The sequence below is a fragment of the Vulpes vulpes genome, chromosome 9 (assembly GCF_048418805.1).
Source record: "Vulpes vulpes isolate BD-2025 chromosome 9, VulVul3, whole genome shotgun sequence".
Lineage (NCBI taxonomy): Eukaryota > Metazoa > Chordata > Mammalia > Carnivora > Canidae > Vulpes > Vulpes vulpes.
The window spans coordinates 22,878,370-22,900,524 of record NC_132788.1 but is presented as its reverse complement, the minus strand read 5'-3'; the positions used below and the strand labels follow the sequence as shown (position 1 = coordinate 22,900,524).

The 22,155-nt window shown below is 39.5% G+C and overlaps 1 protein-coding gene across 14 annotated transcripts in view; it reads right to left on the bottom strand.

Moving 5' to 3' along the window:
- Positions 1-8,986: 8,986 nt before the first annotated feature.
- EXTL3 (exostosin like glycosyltransferase 3) overlaps positions 8,987-22,155 on the bottom strand; it is a 139,739-nt gene continuing 126,570 nt past the window's right edge. For all 14 annotated transcript variants that reach the window (XM_072719585.1, XM_072719591.1, XM_072719588.1 and 11 more), the window contains 2 exons: positions 20,950-21,078; positions 8,987-12,219 (listed from right to left, as the gene is read on the bottom strand). In XM_072719585.1, the coding sequence (XP_072575686.1) occupies positions 12,010-12,219; positions 20,950-21,078 (339 nt within the window). In that variant the 3' untranslated portion in view covers positions 8,987-12,009. The remainder of the gene's footprint in view (positions 12,220-20,949; positions 21,079-22,155) is intronic.

Here is a 22,155-nt window from a genome sequence, read left to right as displayed (position 1 = left end):
TAGAAAATACCATAATGGGGAACCTGGATGGCCCAGTCAGTTAAGCATCTGACTCTTGATGTCAGCTCAGGTCTTGATCTCAGGGTCATGAGTTCAAGCCTTTTGTTGGGCTCCACACTGGATATGGAATCTACTTTAAGAAAAATACCATAGCAAATTTTAGTTTGGTGCATGCAAGCATATAACCCAACATTATTTAGAAAACTCATATATTTTTCTTAAATTGTATGAAAATGTGCTTAACTTTATGTGAGCCACATCTGTATAAAAAAACACCCAACATGGGGGCACTTGGGTGGCTCTCTCTGTTGGGCATCCAACTTTTGATTTCAGCGCCTATCATGATCTCAGGACCCTGAGATTGAGCTCTTTGTTGGGTTCCAGCTCAGTACAGAGTTAGCTTTTCCCCCTCCCTCCCCCTCTGCCCCTCTCCTGCATTCTCAAATAAATAAATCAATAAATAAAATTTAAAAAAAAAAAAAAAAAAAAACACCAACACAGATTGGTAACAGCAGCCTTAACCTTCTGGGGAAAGGTCCAGAACACACAGCTCAGGGTCTGCTAGTTAATCATTACCCACCACTGCCTTTCCCACAGATGGTCAGGATTCTCTGTGTTAAGCAGAGCATTAAACTTAGAAACAAGAGTGAAGAAGCCTCCAATGCTGTATGATGATACATTCCTTTAAGCCAGGCAAACTGGTGGACAGGAAAGGGAGACGCTTCTTTCCTCTGGCCCCAAGTCTAGTTTTTCTCCTGCCTCCAGAAACAAAGCTGAATGTTGGCTCATCATTTTATGCCACTGTGGGTAGGTTGGAAACATCTGATGTTCTCAAATTCACTGCAGTGAACCTATGGATAAACAACATTACTCTTCTTTGAACCCAGAATGAGGTTAGAAATAACCAACTACAATTCCAGAGGAAGTGGCAGCTAAAACCTAGACACAGGCAGTGTAGAACTCAGCCGAAAATGTTTAATCTTGCCAGAGGCTAGCTAGAGCCAACATCGATCATGAGACTAAAGATTAAATACCACAGTCTCTACTGCTGCTTAGTAGCGCATTATGGGTTTTAGTCACATCATAAAAACATTATCTTCCCGTCTATAGATTCAATAAAATCTTTAGCAAAATTCCAATGACATTTTTCACAGAAATAGGAAAAAACAACCCTAAAATTTGTGTGGAACCACAAAAGACCCTGAATATTTAACCAAAGTAATCTTGAAAAAGAACAAAGATAGAAGCATCACAATTCCTGATGTCAAGCTTTATTACAAAGCTATAGTAATCAAGACAGTATCGTACTAGCATAAAAACAGACACATAAACCAATGGTACAGACTTGAGAGCCCAGAAATAAACCGACACTTATACAGTCAACTAAGATTTGTCAAGGGAACCAAGAATACTCTTTGGGAAAAGGAGAGGTTTTTTTCAATAAATGGGAAACTCTATAACCACATGCAGAGGAATTAAATTGGACTGCTGTCTTATACCAAAAATTAACTTAAAAAAGATCAAAGCTTTAAATTTGAGACTCAAAACTACTAGAAGAAAACATAGGGAAAAAGCTCCTTGACACTGGCCTTGGCAATAATTTTTTGTATATGACCCCAAGCACAAGCAACAAAAACAAAAATCAACAAGTGAAACTACATCAAACTAGAAAATTCTGCACAGCAAAGGAAACCATCAACAAAATGAAAAGGGAGCCTACCAAATAGGAGAAAATATTTGTAAACCATCTATCTGACAAGGAGTTAATATCCAAAGTATATAAAAAACTCATACAACTCAACAGAAAAAAATTTTTGACTTAAAAAAGGGCAAAGGACTTGAATAGACATTTTTCCAAAGAAGGCATACAGATAGCCAACAGGTACATGAAAAGGTGCTCAACATCACTAATTGTCAGGAAAATAAATGTTCAAAAACATGAGATACCACCTCACACCTGTTAGAATGTCTATCCTCAAAAAGACAAGAAATAAGTGTTGGCAAGGATGTGGAATAAAGGGAATCCTTGTGACCTGCTGGTAGGAATTGGTGCAGCTACTATGGAAAACAGTATGAAGTACCTCAAAAAATTGAAAATACAACCACATGATCCAGCATTCCACTTCTAGGCATATAGCCCAAGGAAATGGAGCTGTTCTCTCAGATATCTGCAGCCCCCGTGTTCACTGCAGCAGTAGTCACAATAGCCCACACAGGGAAGCAGCCTAAGTGTCCATCGATGGAGAAATGGATAAAGAAGATGTGGGACATACAAACACAAAATGGGATATTATTCAACTATTAAAAAAAAAAAAACCCACACAAGAAAGTTCTGCCTTTTACAAGATGGATGGACCTTAAGGGTGTTATGCTATGTGAAATAAATCCAAGAAAGACAAATACTGTACAGGCACACCTTGTGGTGGTGTGCTTTGCAGATACTGCATTTTTTACAAGCCACAGGTTCAAGACTTGAGTGGAGGAAGTGACTGCAGATGTGGGGGAAACAGCAAGAGAACTAGAATTAGGAGTGGAGCCTGGAGATGGGACTGGACTGATGCGATCTCATGATCAGACTTGAACAGGTGAGGAGCTGCTTCTATGCATGAGCGAAGAAATGGAGTCTTGAAAAGGAGTCTACTCCCAGTGAGGATGCTGGGAAGACTGTTGAAAGGACAACAGAGGATTTAGAATATTACAGAAACTCAGTTGATAAAGCAGCAGGAAGGTGTGAGAGGATGGACTCCAATTTTGAAAGAAATTCTGTGGGTAAAATGCAAGCAGCATGTGATACTATAGAGGAGTCATGAAAGGAAGCATGTTGTTTTATTTGGAGAAATTGCCACAGCCACCCCAGCCTTCGACACCCTCACCCTAATCCATCAGCAGCTGTCAGTGCCAAGACAAGACCCTCCACCAGCAGAAAGATTACAACTTGCTGAAAGCTCAGATGGTAGTCAGCATTTTTTATCAATGAAGTATTTTTAAATTAAGGTATGTATTTTTTAGACATAGTGCTGTTGTAGACTTCATAGACTACACTATAAACATAACTTTGATAGGCACTGGGAAACCAAAAAACTAATTTGACTTTCTTTATTGCCACATTCACTTTATTGCAGTGGTCTGGAACCAAACCTGCAGTATCTCCAAGGTACTCCTGTCTGTTCTCACTCATATGTGGAATCTAAAAAATGCAAACTCAGAGAGTAGAATAGTGTTTGCCAGAGGCTGGGGGGTGGGGCAATGGGGCGATGTTGGTCCAAGGGTACAAACTTCAGCAAAAAGATGAGTAACTTCTGTGGCTCTAGGTCATGGACAGCATGGTGACTATGTAATTAACAATACAGTAGCTTCTACTGTATTGAAAGTTAGAAGAGTGGATCACCACAAAAGTTATCATCATGAAAATGGTAATTATGGGGATCCCTGGGTGGCGCAGCGGTTTGGCGCCTGCCTTTAGCCCAGGGCGCGATCCTGGAGACCCAGGATCGAATCCCGCGTCGGGCTCCCGGTGCATGGAGCCTGCTTCTCCCTCTGCCTGTGTCTCTGCCTCTCTCTCTCTCTGTGACTATCATAAATAAATAAAAATTTTTAAAAAAATGGTAATTATGTGAGGGGATGGAGCTGTCAACCAACCTTCTAGTGGTAATCATTTCTCAAAAGGTACATGTATCAAACCGTCACGCTGTACAGCTTAAACTTACACATTATCTAGGTCAATAATACCAGTAAAGCTAGTGAAACACATTATTTTACATGTATTAAACTGAAGCATTTTTGGAGTTACAGTACCACAGGTCTTCAAAAGTGTTTTGCCCACATCTTGTCATTAGGCACGCAGACTTGCTTCTCATTTCTCTTATGTTGTTATGTGAGACCACTGCAGGAAATGGAGGTGTGTAGCCTGTGCACAATAATTCTTGTGGTGGCAGGATTTATCCCTTACTCTTCGCTATGACAAACCACAGTAATAATTCCTAACTTTCCTGACGTCCAACTAGGAAATCAATCACAAATAAAAGTAACTTTATTTTGAATATACGAATTTTGAATTACTAAAAGCATTATCAACTAAAAGTTTGCTGACATGTTGGAGATTATCTAATTTTTAATCTAGTAACTAGTTGCAGTGTACACAGTATTTTTGACATTACAATAAAGTCTCTTCCAATCATCAGTAAGCCTTTCCAATCCTCAGTGAGCATGTATTAGGCACCTATTATAATCTGTGCATTGTGCTGTCTCTCTTGAATATAGCTCACAGAGTAACAAACATAAGTTTCTCCTAATTTCTCATAAATACGGAGGAACAAATTTCCAAGACTGTGTGTGTGTGTGTATGTGTGTGTGTGTGTGTGTGTGTGTGTAAAATGGAATATTATCCAACCATAAAAAGGAAGTTCTGACAAATGCTACAACATGATGAATCTTGAAAACATGCTGAGTAAAAAAAAAAAAAAAAGAAAGAAAGAAAAAGAAAACATGCTGAGTAAAATAAACCAGACAAAAGACTCACTTTTGTATGATTTCATGTATATGAATGTCCAGAATGGACAGATTCATTGAGGCCACACAGAGGTGGTGAGGGGCTGAAGGGAGTAAGAGGTAGGGAGCTGTTGTTTAACAGCACAGACTTCCTGTGGGGAAGATAAGAAAGCCCCAGGACTTGCTGGTGGTGACGGTCACATACCATGAGTATACTTAATACCACTGAATCATACAATTAAAAATAGGTTAAAAGGTCATTTTTAAGTTACATAAATTTTACCAGAATGAACATATTTTAATTCTAGGTTTTTTACAAGAAATTGACAAACTAACCCCAAAATTTATTTCTAGAACTACAAAGTAACTACAATAAAACCCAAAGCAATCTTGAGAACACTGAGCAAGTTGGAGAAACTTTAACTTCCTCGAAGGCTGAGGGGAAAGCTGGGGTAATACAGCTAACAACAAGGACTGGTAAGTCCATGGAAGACAGCAGAGAGCTTGGAAATACCGACACACGGTGGCTACATTTTCAACAAAGACCTCAAAGTAATTCAATGGAGAAAATAAAATCTGTAACAAATGGTGTTAGAATTCATAACAGAAAATAAGAAAGAGAACCTTGACCACTGCACTCCATGCCACCAAATTTATTTTGAGCCAGATCCTAGGCTGAAGTAGAAAAGCTAACACTTCATATAAGGCTTTTAGTGGAAAACAGAATATCTTTAGAACTCGTGGCACGGCTATCTTGAGTTACAGAAAGCAATATCTAGGAGAAAACTTATAAACAGACCACATCAAAATTAAAAGCTTCTACTCATCAGAAGATATAAAGAAGATGGATAGGCAAGCCACAAACCAGGGGAAAATATGTATAAAACATACATCTGTGGGCAGCCCTGGTGGCTCAGCGGTTTAGCGCTGCCTTCAGCCCAGGGCATGATCCTGGGGCCTCGGGATCGAGTCCCACGTGGGGCTCCCTGCATGGAGCCTGCTTCTCCCTCTGCCTGTGTCTCTGCCTCTCTCTCTCTCTCTGTGTGTCTCTCATTAATAAATAAATAAAATCTTTAAAAAAAAAAAAAACATACATCTGATGATGGACCAGTATCAACAATAAAAAGATAAGACACCCAGATAATGGAATACTATTCAGCAATAAAAAGAAATGGGTGATCAAACCACAAAAAAGATGGAAGAAACCAACATTCACATTGCTGAGTGAGAGGGGCCCATGTGAAAGCTACATGCTACACAATTTCAGTGACAGGACATTCTGGAAAAGGCAAAACAGTAAACAGATCAGTGGGTGCCAGGGGGGCAGAAGGAAGGAGCAGCAGAAGCAAAGGATTTTGAGGACAGTGAAACTTCTGTAGAATATTAGAATAGTAGAGATAGGTCATCATACTTTTTTTTTTTTTTTAGGTCATCATACTCTTGCTGAAACCACCGAATACACTGCACCAAGAATGAACCCTAACATAAGCTAGGACTTTATATGTCAACACTGGTTTATCAACTGTAACAAATATACCCCACTAATGCAAGATGATAAGAGAGAGCAGAAACTCTACTTTTCCACTCAATTTTCTGTAAACCTAAAAACACTCAAAAAACCAAAGTCTGTTAAAGATTTATTTTTTAAGCAATACAAGAAGAAAAAAAAAACAGACAAACCAACTTTTTTTTAATGGGCAAAAAGATTTGTCCAGATACTTCACAAAGGAAATACATATAAATGGTGTAAGCACGTAGAACGGTGCTTAATGGAGACACCTGGATCACTTAGCCGGTTAAGCATCCGCCTTCAGCTCAGGTCATGATCTCAGGGGAGGGTCCTGGGATCCAGACTCATGTCAGGCTCCCTCCTCAGCAGGGGGTCTACTTCTCCCTCTGCCTTTGCCACTCGCCCTGCTTGTGCTTGCTTTCTCTCTCAAATAAATAAAATCTTTAAAAAAAGAAAAAAGAAAGAAAAGAGAAAAGAAAAGAAAAAAAAAAGAAAAACAGGAAGGCAGGCACCTAATGTCCTCAGTCTTCAGGGAAATACACATGGAAATTACGATACCATTACTCACCCACCAGAATGGCTAAAGAGGCTGACAACAGCATAGATTGGTAAGGATGTATTTGGAACTCTCAACATTATTGGTTGTTGTACAAAATGGGTACAATCACTTTGGGAAAAAGTCCAGCAGCTTTTTGTATAAAACTAAATTTGTATATACTTACCTTATCTGTCACACAATTCCACTCCTGGGTATTTACCTGAGAGAAAACTGTAAATCCACAAAAAGACTTGCACTCGAATATTCATGGCAGTTTTATTCCTGATAGCCCAAAACTGGAAACAGCTCAAGGATGAATGCTGCTGTACAAGGGAGTACTCTTCCGCAATAAAAGGAACAAATTAGTAAAAAACATGACATTGGGTGGATCTCAAAAATATGCAAGTTTCTAGAAGCCTGGCACAAAAAGAGCAAAAATTTTATGACACCATTTATATGAAATTCTAGAATGGGGAAAACAAATCCAATGTGAAAAAAAAATCAAATCCTTGGTTTTCTCTAGGAGGTAGAGGTGGAAACTGACCAGGAAGGAACATACAGGAACTTTCTGGGTTTGACAGTAATGTTCTATATCTTTTTTTTTAAGATTTTATTTATTTATTTGAGAGAGGAGAGGGAGAGACAGCAAGAGTGGGGGGTGGGGAGCGGCAGAGGGAGAGGAAGAAGCAGGCTCCCCGCTGAGGAGGGACCCTGGGATCATGACTCGAACCAAAGGCAGCCGCTCAACAGACTGAGCCACCCAGGTGCCCCAGCAATGTTCTAGATCTTGATAGGGGATAGGGCTACACAGGTGGAAGCATTTGTCAAAACTCAAGAGAATGTACACTTAAGATTTGTGCATTTTGGTTTGTATATTTAGTATTTAAATTTTATATTAAACACATAGAAACTAATATTGACATTCAGTTAATGATGTGTGTGCTTATGTGTTGGAAGAAAGTGTATTAAGGTCACCAATTCACTTAGAAATGCACCAAAAATCGGATGGATAAAAGGATGAATAGAGAGACAGATAGATGGATAGAGGGATAGAAACACAGAGACATACAAAGCAAGTATAGTAAATTGGTTGTTAGGTATATGGATTTATACTATAAATAAGATACTTATTTTTACATAATGAAATATTGGGACCAATAGTTTAAATAAGTAGAATCTAAATAGTTTAAATCTTAACATGATAACCCTGCAGTTGTTGTCATGTTAAGATTTAACATGACATGTTAAATGTTGTATGTTAAACATTTAACAGTATGTTGTTAAATGTTATGACCTGCAGTATGACCAGGATTTGTACTTTCACAAACATGGAGACAAATTGAGAAAGATAAAACCATTTGCTGAATTAAAACAAGAGTTTACTAACTGAAATTTTAGAACTTGAAAAACAAACCAAACCAAATCAAGAAACAGATGAAATTATGTAACAAACCAGACCGGCCCTATGGTCAGGCTTCCCGCCCTACTTTAATAATGTCTTTTGGGATCCATTCTGTGTCTTTAATTCTTGGTATGCTCTCATCTTCCTTTGTCAATGAAGATTAAAAAAAAAAAAAAAAAACTTCTCAGCCGTCATGTGCCAGGCTTCCTTTACCTATCTGATAATACATTAGCTCTATTCCAAAAGCACTACTGATTCCTTTGGGACCCTCTTTGGATTTTTTGTCAAATCATTCATCAAAAAACCATTCAGCACTTACTCTGTGTTCTGTTCTCAGGAGGCTTACAGTGTGGAGTGGGACACAGGGCTGGGAATCACTATCGTGCCCGGGATGAGCTGCTGAGCAGGAGATGGGGCAGGGGCAAGCAGTGGTTTCTGAGACAGGAAGGCTTCCTGAAACCTGCCTTCCACTGAGTCTGGAACAATGAGCTGGTGTTAAGATACATGGAATGCAGAAAGAGCCACAGAGAAATTCTCGGTACGTCACCCCAGTAATCATTCATTTCTACTGTGCACCACACACCAGACTTCTTGCACTTATTATGTGAACTTCCACCCTCTCTTTGAGATTTAAACATACTACCTCCTCAGCACCATGCCACACACTTTTTTTAAATCACCATGAAAAAAGGAAGGAGGTATATAAGTGGTACATGGCATCCTATAGTCTACTCACATCAGTTAAAGGACATCTAGGGGGAAAAAAAAGAAAAGGACACCTAGATTCCCTTCTGGGTGATCAAATGACTAACCCCAGAAAAACAGGCCCAGGCAAGGCTGCCCATGCCCATGTCCAAGCGTGTGTACAGAATCACGCAGGTTCAAGTGCACAGGCTGCTCCAGGACCAAATCACACAGCCCACAGACATATGCTGGGAGGCGTCCCACCTGGCTGCACGATGGTGGTTCCCTGCAATCAGGCAGGCACCTCCTCTTGGATCACTCTTCTGTCCCTGCTGAAAAAAATCACAAAGGACTTCCACACTGCTTGAGTTAAAGTCTCCATTTATTTTTATTATTTTTATTTTTTTTTTTTTTACAAAAATCCAACATAAGACTATTGTGCTCATGAACTGGAAAAGGGGGTGGGATGGATGGACATGGCATGGACATCGGAGAGCTTCCCCCTGCAAAATATCCTCATTTCAAACCAGGAGCTCCCTGAGCACACACGCAGGCAGCTACTGAAGAGACTACTCCCCATCCACCCAGATAGGACCCCACCAACTGTGCGCCGGCCTCGGCATGAGGAGCCATCCACACCAGATGGAGAACTGCTGCCAGGGGTGCAGAAGCTCAGAACGGCCTGATGAGCACCTTAGGGAGGCCCTCATTTGGGTGAACGCCCCTCTCAATGAGGAGCAAACTGGCTAGCTGGGGACAAGGATGTCCTGGGCCCTGGGAGCAAAGACTAGGCAATGAGGTGTTACCCGTGGACAGCTGCGGAAACCCACATGAATCTGCAGAGCTGTTTTCATGTTCCATATGAGTCACAGTTATGTGGTATAGATGACATCTGTGTTTCCCAACAGGACAGATCGGCATCAAGGGCATTCGCAGCATGGAGCTGCGCCTCACCCTGATCCACCTTGCTAAACACAGCCGCTCTCCAGGAGCACCTAACCAAGCAACTGTAAAAGGTCTGATTGCCCAGCCCCTTGCTACTGAGAGTGTCCCTGAGGAACATGGCCAGTGTCCGCCAGAGCCTGCTGTTGGGAGTCCTCAGGTTACTGTCCTGTTAGGTCCAAATACTGCATGCTTTGTTTAAGGCTCTGATGTTGTAACCCTTTCTGCAGTAGACTTTGATGTCACCCATCATCTCAGACCACTCGGCTACTTCTGCATCTACCAATGGCATTCAGGGACCCAACAACTCAGCTCCGCCATTGGGGGTCCCAACACAGACTGCTCTTTTCTCTCACCAGGTCCCACTGAAAGTCAGTTTATGAGTTTCTCACATTAAAATAAACAAGATAAAAATAGCAGCCACATATATAGCTCAAAACACCACACTCTTTGGCTCCCCGGAGGGAAGAAGGCTACCGCTAAAAAGAATAAAGTCAGGAGTCTAGGAAAGGGTAGTTAGAAAGTTAGGATGCAGGGAGTCTGGACCCCTTTGCTGGGCTGCTGAGAAGCAGAATTGGATTTCCTGGGTAGCTGCCTCTGTAGGAGAGTGACAAGAAAATGCCAGTGGGAACCTCTGGAGGACACAGGTCCTAGGAGCAGCCCCGGTCTTATCTGCCCATTAAGGAGAGGTCCCTTCAGTCCAGCTGGCCCTCGAACTGGACAGAGTCTGGCTTCAAAATGATACTTGAAGAGCCCCGCTGGTAAAGACAGGTCAGAGGAAAATGTGCCCCCAAGAAATAGAAGCACAGGGTGTCAAGGTCTGGGGAAGACGGAACTGGCTTAAGGCATGTACATGACCAGGACAGACCTGAGCTTTTGTCCAGCTGCGGGAAACCACCTGTATTCAACTTCACTGCAAGAAAGTGGGGTCCAGGAGAATGGTAGAAGTCATGGGCTAAACCCCTGCCAGATGCCACTAACACCCTCTTCAGTTCCCCTACTGCCTCCACCACCAAAATAAAAATAAAAATAAAAATAAAAATAGCTTATTTTCCATTTCAGCCAGGGAACAGAAATGTAAACCCAGAGTGGAAAGTGGTAACATGGGTATGAACGCCTGTAACATCTCAGGCTGGATTGGAGCTCAACATAACAAATTTTATCTTCCTACCGTGCTGGCACACACCAAATTTCGAGGGGTCCTGGAACCAACCTGGCATTAGAGGATCTAAAAACTACAGGTAACACGGGGTACAGGTCCAGACAAAGGAGAAGGGAAGGTGAATTTCACCAAGGTATTTATCCCAAGGCAGGTGCCTTGCTCTAAGACTTCCCGGCCAGCCGGGTAGGGGTCCTCAAAGGGTGCTTGCTCCTTCTACGCCAGAGATTAGGCCAACCTGCAAAGCACTTCAGAACTGCAGGCTGCCAGTTCTCTTCTCTTACACAAGAGAGAACTTTCAGGAAAGCCTGAAGCCAAAGTACAACATGTTTTAAAAGGAGGACCAAACAAAAAAGCCACCTGGGAGCACTGTCTTCAAGTCTTGCTCCTTCCTCATTCTTCTCTTTCAAATGGGAGAGAATGGGAGCGCTGGGACAGGTTCTGGGACAGCACGAACTAGCGATGAATCCTCAAAAACACTGAATCCAGCACGGGGAAGCCCCCTTCTTCCCAAAAGTGCAGGTCCTCCTCATGGACTCAAGCAACAGGAGGATGCGAGTTCCAGATCACTAGGTGGCAGCAGATGGAGGAAGGAAACAAACCAACAGGGCTTCTCTCGTCCAGGGCCCCAGAGAAGGGCCAAGCCGGGCTTTTTTTGTTTCTGCACACAGATGCCCTGGGGAATATGGAGATGATCTTTAAGGATGCGCCAGATATCATAAGGCCAGGATCCATCTCCACCAATGTACAGAACATCAGAAGACTTGGTGGGTCCCTCACTTTGTGAAACAGGCAGAAATTTCAAACTCCCCCCAAATATTTATATTTATATGTATATGTATATGTATGTGAGAGTGTGTGCATATATGTACATATATGTATATGTATATATACACACACATCTATAAATAAGCCTCAAATGGCAAATCTGAAACTTTCTCCTTTTAAATAATAATAATAGTTGTTACTGAATTTAAAAAGCACAAACCAGCTGTCCTGGGCTTATGAACTGCGTGAGTGACTCTCTGGAGTCCCCATGGTCCTCAGTGTAAGCTATCAGTGCCCTGTATAGGGAACCCCTGTGTCCTCTGACCAGGGTTCCAGGCCCAGTGTGGCCGACTTTAAGAGAAAGAAGGCTATTTCCTTTCCATTCTTTCTGCTGCCTCTCCCCATAAAGGGTTTGGGCCACCCACCCAGCGGATGTCCCTGAGGTCCTTCAATGTCTAGGAACCTTAGGAGCCATCTCCCCCACTCTGCTCATCCTCTCCCCAAAACTTGCAATGCCCCTAGATGAACTTGAAGCACTTGGTCTTGTCGTGGGGAAGGCGGGTCTTGAAGAGCACAGAGTCCACCCTGAATTGAGTGTACAGTAGGGGCATATAGCCATACACCTTGACAAAAAAGTTGATACATTTGTGCCGCTCGTGAAAGTGGGAATCATCGTGTGACAGGGCCTGAGGGCATCCCGGGCATCGGAAAGTCCACCGAGAGGTCACCTGGGAATAGAGAAGAGAGAGCGCAGTGAGAATGGCAGCTACCAGGATGGACGGAAATCCTGCAGCCTAACCAATCCAATGCTTCCATTTTCCTGGTGAACCCACTGACCCCAGATGGCCACGTTCACCAGAGAACCAAAGCCTTGGCTCCCTTCCCCCACGTACATAGCCATATTGTTGGAAAGGGTGCTCTTTCCAAATAACCTAACCTGTAGAGAGCAAAAGGTTTAGTATTACTTGTCTCAGTAGCTCAACCTCTAGTATTTACCTGGGTTGCACAGCAAGATGTACATATAAAGTTGTTCATTTCATCAATGTTTTTCACAGCAAAATACTGGAAAAATACCCATAAAAAGGGACTAGTTAAATAAGTTAAATAATTATGAAATACTACACATCCATTAAAAATATATTTAGAAAAATTTTATCTGAAGACATGGGAAAGTGGTTGTATTATAGTCATAGTAGTTTTGATGACACTGATGAAATTTCAAGCAATTAGAAGAGTAAAAGAGTAATATCACAGCTTCACTATCAGCAATGTGACAGACCAAGTAACATAAAAACTCCCTTAGCACAGAATACCTGAGAATGCAGGACAAACTATATAAATTATCTCTTTAAATGTAACTATATAAATTATCTCTTTAAATGTATGGCCAAGCTTGTAATGAAAGAAAGGAAATGAAATTTAAGGAAAGAAATTAAATCATCAAAGGCCAAAATAATGAAAAGCCTGAATCCAATGAGATAGCCAGGAACTCTGGTTTTTAACAGGCTTGGGAGGCAAGAGCCACAAAACATTACTGCAGATTTTTTTAAAACACCAGGACCCAATCGAAGGCTGCACAGATTGGAGGCAGCTCCATAGAAAGCGGTCTTTTTCCCCATCTTAGCTCTAAGCGAAAGAGAAAACATCACCTCCAAGAATGTAGAACCACACACTGGCCCTCACCCACATGAGGCTAGAGTTTATGTTACCTGTGTGTCCTGAAAAGCACCAAGATGCTAATTTAGCTTAAACAGGTCTCAAGTAGGTATTGACTGAGGGTATATGGCAGAAGCAAATGCAAATCCTCTCAGGTAAAAAAAAAAAAAAAAAAAAATCCTCTCAGGTATAAACTCAGACCTCCTAGAAATGCCATAACTAAAATCCCAAAGACTATGATTTCACAATCAAAAGTCACAAAAAAGGGAATGAGCCACATGAGGGAGACTCTATAGAAACAAATAACAGAATCAGACCCCAAAGCCCTGCAGTATCGCAGGATTATCAGATGTGACTAGCACAGTAAGGGTATACATGCACTGAAATTTTGAAAGATTACTTAAAGTGTGATGGAGAAAGAAGAGACTCTCAATAAAGTCCTAGTGGGTATGAAAAGAACCAAACAGAACAGGAATGAAAGGCATACTGAATGGATGGGTGTGAAGAAAATAAGTGATGAAAAGTATACTTAAAATTATTACCCACAATAGAAAATATTGACCAAAAGCTTTAAAAAATATGAAAGCAAGATTGAGAGATATGGAGACAAGATACTGTATGATTCTGTTTAGATGAAGTTCAAAAAGAGGCAAAACTGATCCTTCAAGAGAAAAAAGACATGGACTCGCTGCCATTCTGCTGGCTGAGCTCTGCGGCCTGCTCTGAGCTGCGCCTCCCACCTACAGGAACCCAACTTTACCTGGGCCCACCCTGCCCCGCCCCGCCGCCAGTGACAATGGTGTGCAAATGGGATTACTGAACATGGAGAAAGACGCTTAACCTCTGCAATAACCAGGCAAATGTAAAATTAAAAAATGGGATACAGTTTATACCCACCAAACAGGCAAAAATGGAAGTGTGACAGTACCAAACGTGAGTAAAGGTGTGTCAAAAAGGCAACTGTTATACAGTGCTGGTGAGTGTACACATTGGTATGTCTATTTTGAAGAAAGTTTGGTATTAACAAGTATAATTGAAGGTACATGTACCCCATGACCTAGCAAGAGAGGAATGGACAGAGGGAGGGAAGGTGATATAAGACATCTACACTATTTATAATGTTTAAATTTTTACTTTTTTTTTTTTTGAAGATTTTTATGTATTTACTCATGAAAGACACACAGAGAGGCAGAGACATAGGCAGAGGGAGAAGCAGGCTCCCAAGGGGAAGTCTGATGAGGGACTTGATTCCAGGACCCTGAGACCACAACCTGAGCTGAAAGCAATGCTCAACCACTGAACCACCGAGGTGCCTATTTTTATTTTATTTTTTTAAGTAGGCTCCACACCCAGCTTGGAACACAATGAGGGGCTTGAACTCATGACAATAAGATCAAGGGTTGGATGCTTAACAGACTGAGCCACCCAGGCAACTCAGTTTCTTTTAAAAAACTAGGAAAATATATCATCTGAAATAGGGTAAAATGTCAATACTTGGCAAAACTGCTGGGTATGCATGTTTGTTATAGTCTTCCCTTTTTTTTTTATATTCTTCCCTTTTAAAAAACATTTCATTCATATGTTATAGATCAGTAGTAGCAAATGTTTCATATATAAGTACTTCATATTTGTATAGACATATATAATTCTTTAAGTATGTACCTGTCTTTCTTTTTTTTTTTGTACCTTTCATGTAAAAAAAAGGAAGTCTAACATTTTCAGTACCCATAATCCCATCATCCCATCCTGCATCTTCCTTCCATAGAAACTGCTATCTTGAATTTTGTTTTAAAAATTCCCTTCCCCTCCCCCCTTTAAAAAAGTGGTTTTACCACATGTGTATTTATCCAAATGATTGGCATTTTTTTAGACTTTATGTAAGTGAAATCAAACCATAAGCATTCTTCTACAGTTAGCTATTTAAAAACTCACTATATGTGAGCTTAGTCGTCACTGATATTTGCAGCTACAGTTCATTAATTTTCTCTACCCCAATGTCTTAAAAATGCCCCCCCTCCATAACTTTTCCAAGTTTTAGGTTTTGCCCTTTTGTGTGTAAATCATTAATCACTCTGGAAATGAGTCTGCATATGGTGTAAGATAGGAACCCAATTTCATTTTTTCCTAACAATTTGCATTACACACAGAGTTCACACTCATACCTCAGTGGTCTGCAGTGCTGGTTCTGTACATCCATATATACTTTTATTTCTATCTATCTGCTCTTTCTCTTATTTGGAAATTCTTTACTCTGAGTATTAATTCTTTGTCATTTACAGGCATTGTAAATACCCCAGTGTGTGGCTTGTTTTTTCATATACTGAATTTTGTTGAACAAAGTTTTTCATTTTAATGTATTCAAACCAATCTTTTCCTCTATATTTTGTACTTTTTACTTCTTAAAATTCCTTAATTTCTTTTTCATACAGATAACCAATTATCCCAGCACACATCTGTAAATGGCATCTTTATCATATGTTGAGTTTCCCTATATGCACAGATCTGTGTCTGGACTCCACTTTGTGCTACTGGTTTGCCTTCCAATCCCTGTGCCAATATCGCATTTTCTGAGTTCTAACAAGGCAAGTACACATCTTCCTCACTAGTGCCTTGGCTATTCTGGTCTTTTGCCTTTCCTTTGCTTTACAAATTTGAGAAGTCTGTCAAGTTCCACACCAAACCAAATTAAACCAAATAAGACATCCTAATAGGATTTTGATTAGAGTTACCTTGAAATTTTAGATTTGGGGAGAACTGCTATCCTGATGATACAAGCTCCTCATCGCAAAAACAGACATGGTCTCTATTTCCATTTGTTTAGTGGATCACCTCACTTTATATCGATTTGAATGGGAATCTTCTAAAGCTTCATCATTAAGTATTATGTTTGCTATAATGTTCATGTTTTTAATCAAGTCTAGAAATTTCAAAATTGCCTGTCCCTTATCCTCTCTATTCTTCCCTTCTTGGTTCTGTGTTGGACCTTCTTATATCCTCCATGTCTCTTAACCTCTTTCTTATTTTCTATCTCTGCATGTCTCTGAAATTCTTTCTCAGAAACTTTTTATATTTATCTCCTAGCTGATTAAATTTCTCTTCAGCTAAGTCTGATCTTTCCCACTCACAGAAATTTTCATTTTAGTAATTCTAATTTTCATTTCCTTAGTTCTAGTTAGGTTTTTCAAATCCACTTGGTCTTTTTTCTTAGCAATTTGTAGCTTTTTGTGTTTTCAATTCCTTAGTCTTTATCATTTAGTCATTAAGTAGACAACCTACTTAATTATAGTCTAGCCAATTGGTTTGATTATTTGGGATTCTTGGAGAGCTAACCTGTTTGTCAAATCTGTTAACTTTGCTCAAGGTCACCTGTTCCTTCATGTGGCTAGTACTTTCAGATTTCAAGCTCATCGGCAGTGAGGCTTTACCTGTGGGTGTTCTGTGTGCCTGAGATGAGGAATGTCTCTTAATAGGCAGGTTTTGGTCTTATTCTGTCAAATAGTCAAAAGGTATCAATGGCTAGGTTTAATTTTCATACAGCATGAGTCTCCAAACCTATGAAAGCTCAGACTATTTAAAATTCTCAATCTATTCTTTTCCCCCATTTTAACCTCCAAAATACAGGTTAAAATCAACAAGTTGTCTGCCATCTTCCTGGGACAACAGGTAGGAGATCTCAGTTCCAGTTTTTTGCCTTTAATAGGCCCAAAGCTTCTTCACCCTTTTTCACATGAGTGATAAAACACAAGCCTCTAGAAGATAAGCTATCAGCATCCCTCCCAAGGAAGCACCAGTGACACCCTACATTTGCCACTCTAATTTTTAGTTCTCTCTTCCTTTCTGGCAATTCTCTTACTTCACAAACCCAACTATACACTGAAAAAAAGTATGCTATGTGAACACTAAAAACATGGTATTTTTAGGTTGCCTAGTCCACAATATTGCCAGAACCAGAAAATTTACTGTTAACTTTAAAAGCAGACTACAAAAAAAAGTACATGTTTAAAAAAAAAGAAAAAAAGCTACCACCACAGACAAGGAACCAGAGAACCCAAAAGAAACATGCCAAAAGGCCTGAGTAATTTCTGTATCTTTCTGAATATATCTGTCATTTCCCAAATAATTAAAAATTATTAGTACTATTATAAATTGAGGGAAAAAATTAAGACTGAATGGCCCATCCCATAATTTTTAACTAAAAAGTAAACATCACATATAGCCTATAACAGCCGTCACAACCCGAGTCTCCAGAGGTGAAAAAGTGGTGAGCACCGGTCAGTGCTCCAAGGGCAGCTCACCACACAGCTGGAAGTCTGAGGGAGATAGGACTTCAACAGTACTGGGCTCTGTGAAGAAACTCACCAGTCTTCCCACTTCTCCCTCTCACTCCCACCAGGGCTCCCTACTTCTCCAGTTCTCACAGGACTCTTGTGGTTTAGAGGGAGCAATGAGTTACCACTCTTCCCGCCACCCTCCCTGTCAAGAATGTGTCAAGAGAAGAATATTATCAAACTGTGTCTATGTATGGGATTCTACTTGGTTCTACACCTAAAAATCTTTCTCCTCATCCCAGATGCCAGCATCCAACCACAGCAGAAAAGTCCATAACCCTGCAAATGATTTCATCTGACACAAAAAGATATTTATACTGCTTTCACTAAAGCAGTGTTTTCTTTTTTTTTTTTTTAAGATTTTATTTATTTATTCATGAGAGACACACAGAGAGAGAGTGTATGCCAGGCACATAAGTAATACTATGAAAGATATTTACTCAAAAACAAAAATCACAAGTGCCCTCAGAATTCTAAAAAATTGAGTTCTGTCTTTGAGTCAGTGATTAGATTTGACCAGAATATAATAATTTCATACTTAGTGCACAGAAAGTGCAGTTCTAGGTCATCATTGTAGGTTTAGACAAGTGAAAGCTCTTCTGGTAGGGACTGAGGCCTGGTAAAGACTTTGCAACAGTTAATACTTGAGAATCTGTTTGTCGGTTCAAACTAATAGTATCTATGACTATGATTTGTCAGTATTTATATTATAGATTTATACCTGATGTCCTTAGGGTTAATAACCTAATGATTAAGATCTTATTGCCATTATTGTTAAAAGGCATATTATTTAATTTTATAAAATAATTTTACCTTCATGTATATCAGTGCCATGAGTTAATAATAATTGGGTGGATATTTTATTCTTCTTATATTTTGAAGGTAAGTTATAGATTAAGTAACCACCAGCCTATTCTAATGATACTCAAATCATATCTTTATTTTTATTTTTTTAAAGACTTTATTTATTCATAGAGACACAGAGAGAGAGGGAGGCAGAGACACAGGAAGAGGGAGAAGCAGGCACCATGCAGGGAGCCTGACATGGGACTCGATCCAGAGTCTCCAGGATCACGCCCTGGGCTGCAGGCAGCGTAAACTGCTGCGCCACCGGGGCCGCCCTCAAATCATATCTTTAGTGGTAGCAGAGTGGTAAACAGAGGACCTTGGATGCATGCAACAGAGAGAGAGAGAAAAGCAATCTGGGGGCCTTATGCATCCATTTATATCTAATCAAACCTTTTCCTAAGTATAGCCCAGCATTAACTCCCCATTACTCCATAGTTTTTCCTATTCCTGGGCCTTCTGCTAAAGCCTCACAAAAGAAAAATAAGTAGCAAAATAATGCATGAACTTTTTTTAAACTGTGGATAATAATTGTTACAATTATTTATATAGAAGTGTAATAATGTGTTTCCCAGGTTCAGGGATAGATATTAAAATAAATAAATATAAAATGAAAATATTTGTTCTCATTTTACATGATGTTAAATGAAAAGCATACTTCGTTACAAACTTTAAGGTAGGGAGATAGTTGTCTTAGAAAGAAATTAATGATCAGTGCAATTTTCTTTTATTTTTTCTTATGTGGCCAGGATTAAACTTCATCCAAGACGTATGCTTCTATTTATACTTCCCTAGTAGATCTGAAGACATTATCCATGAAAATATAAAGTAATCTGAGTGATTAGGTCCCTAATAATATCACCGGTCACCTGAAGCATTCACAGACATAATGATTTTTTCATCCTTATTAAAGCGTGTTTGTCTACCATATTATTAGGCCAAACTGTCTCTTCAGTGTAGAGAGTGGAACAGAAATAATTTGCACATTATCCATGATCCTTACCAAATGAAACTTGACAAATGAGTATTCTCTGTGAATTTCCTCAACCTTATGGGAATATAAGCAGCATTTGATTCAAGAGTAAGATGACTTTTTAAAATCAAAAGCTCAGTAGAGGCGCCTGGATGGCTCAGTCAGTTAAATATCTGACTCTTGATTTGAGCTCAGGTCTTCATCTTAAAGTGGTGAGCTCAAGCCTTGCACTGGACCCCATGCTGAGTGTGGAGCTTACTTTAAAAAAAAATCAAAAGCTCAATAAATTAAGAATGTCTTCAAATTCTGAGTCCAGTTATATACTCGATAATATAGAATCAGTTTGAACTAAATATTTTAACTAATTTTACCTAACTTTAATAGTGCCAGATATTTATACTATTTTATGTTGTAAAATAGTCATTCTTTTTTTTTTTGCTATAAATACTTCAGATTTTTACTATCCTTTTCCTTGTTATGACTGAGAAGATATGACTCTTATGTGATGAGCAGTGTTCTTTCAAAAATGTTAATATCTTCACAAAATTGACTAGAGAACAGGGAGTTAATTTCTTATTATTGGTTTGAATAATGTTATCTTTCAAGAAGGAGAAAGATCTAGACTGTAAATAGGCTTCATTCAGAATAAAGGATTTCAAAACTCAGCATTTAGAAGATGGGTGGCTTAGGTAATAAAGAGGAAGGAAGCATAAGTAAACATCTTAATTCTCTGGTAAAAGAGGTTCTCAACATCTATTAAAGGATTTTCCTATTACTGTGCATGACACTAATACTTCTCATAGACTAAATTACCTGGAATGTTCCCACATAAAATATAATCCATTATATTGGCTAAGTAAATGTTTAAACTTCATTTTATAAGATAGCTCCTGTATCAACCTTCTTAATTTCCTTTCTTTGTATGTTTTATTATGTAATATAGTTTTTTATAACATATATATACAAAAATATATAAATGTATTTTATAAATTCATTGGTGCTGCAGTTTCAAAATTTTTTTACTGATGGGTCACATGATTAGAAAACACTGCTTTAGGGCAGCCCCAGTGGCAGGCAGCGCCAGTGGCTCAGCAGTTTAGCGCCACCTTCAGCTCAGGGCCTGATCCTGGAGACCGGGGATCAAGTCCCACGTCGGGCTCCTTGCGTGGAGTCCGCTTCTCCCTCTGCCTGTGTCTCTGCCTCTCTCTCTCTCTCTGTGTCTCTCATGAATAAATAAAATCTTACAAAAAAATAAAGTACTAATGAACATAAATAATACTTTAAGATGTAGCAACAAAAGTAGTATGATCTGAAAATATCTATGAGTTCTACTGGTGACAAATCACAGTTATTGCAAATACTCTTAGGAACTGACACATGTTTCCTAACTGATGGGAATGCTAAATCCCAGTTAGGATATTAACAAAAATTAAAGATATAACATTTTTCCCATCGATGTTCCAAACCCCCTGAGTTCTGTCCATTTATGCCTTAGTAGTGAAGAGTCCATATATTAACAACTCAAAGAAAAATTAACCCAAAGACAATTACAGATGAGGACTCTGAGGTATGGTGAGCTTCGATCCGCACTACTGCAACATAAGTGAATTAAGTATACATGCACCCCCCAATCCCATAAGTACTGGGACCCTCACCTTGATGGGGGGTTTCCGGGTGATGTGGGAGACAAGGAAGTTCATGGCAATGTCCTCACAGTTGATGTATTCATCCACCATATCTCTGATAGCTTGGGGCATCACGTAAGAATACAGGTAGGCATAATACTGTTGGGAGTAGAAAAAGAATCACATAGTCTGTTAGAGGCCAAAATTCTTTGGCTTTCAGCCAAAATATACATGGATCTAGGGGCTGTTAGGAAGCATAGGGGGGTGGGGAGGAGGTTGGTGTGACAATCATCAATGGAATCACTACTCCCTTTATTTAGGAAGTTGGGGCCAGGAATGCTATCCTATAAGGCAGATCTTCTGCAATAAAGAATCCTTCCATCCAAATTGCCATTATCACCCGCTTTTGAGGTCCTTCGTACTTCAGTGATTTTACAATAATATAATGATTTATCAAATTAGGTCGGACAGTGGTTTAGTTGAACAGCATTCTATCTGTGACAATGGCAATAAGAGATGAATAAGGGGGAAAACTGGTTATAGAGCCATAAAACATCCAATCCCTCAGTTCCTCCACTTATGGATTCTAGAATCTGATCACTTCTTAACCATTGCCACTGGCTACTCCCTGCTCCAAGCCACCATCATCTCTTGCCTGGATTATTCATATAGTTTCTTAAACAGTTTCCCTGCTCCGATATTTTCTCTCCTCCTGTCCATTCTATGCACAGCAGAGTGATCATATTCAAACATAAGTCCAATTGAATATGTCACTACAAACCCCTCAATAGCTTTTCATCTCACCCAGAATAAAGGCTTATGGTCTTAAAATGTCCTGAAAAGCCCACAACATGGTATGCTAAAGCTGGCTCACACCTGTTAATGAATGCCAACTGATAAATTTTCAGGAATTTTATGAGACTGCTTAGGAATTTCATAAGGTTTTATGAAAAATAGCCATTATTAAAAATATAATTATATAAACTTAAAATTAAACAAGTTATATTAATAACCAATAAATACCTAAAGTACACCATTTCTTAGCTTCATTTTACTATTGTTTATTACATTTTACTATTATCTTGAGGTTATTTATGTCTATCGTCTATATGGTGAAAATACTACAGAACTTCCCCATCCTTTCCCAACTACAAGTTCAGTGACTCCTGTCTATAACTTGAAATCAACCATGGTAAGAATATTTATGCCACAGAAATGGACAAATGCTATAAACAA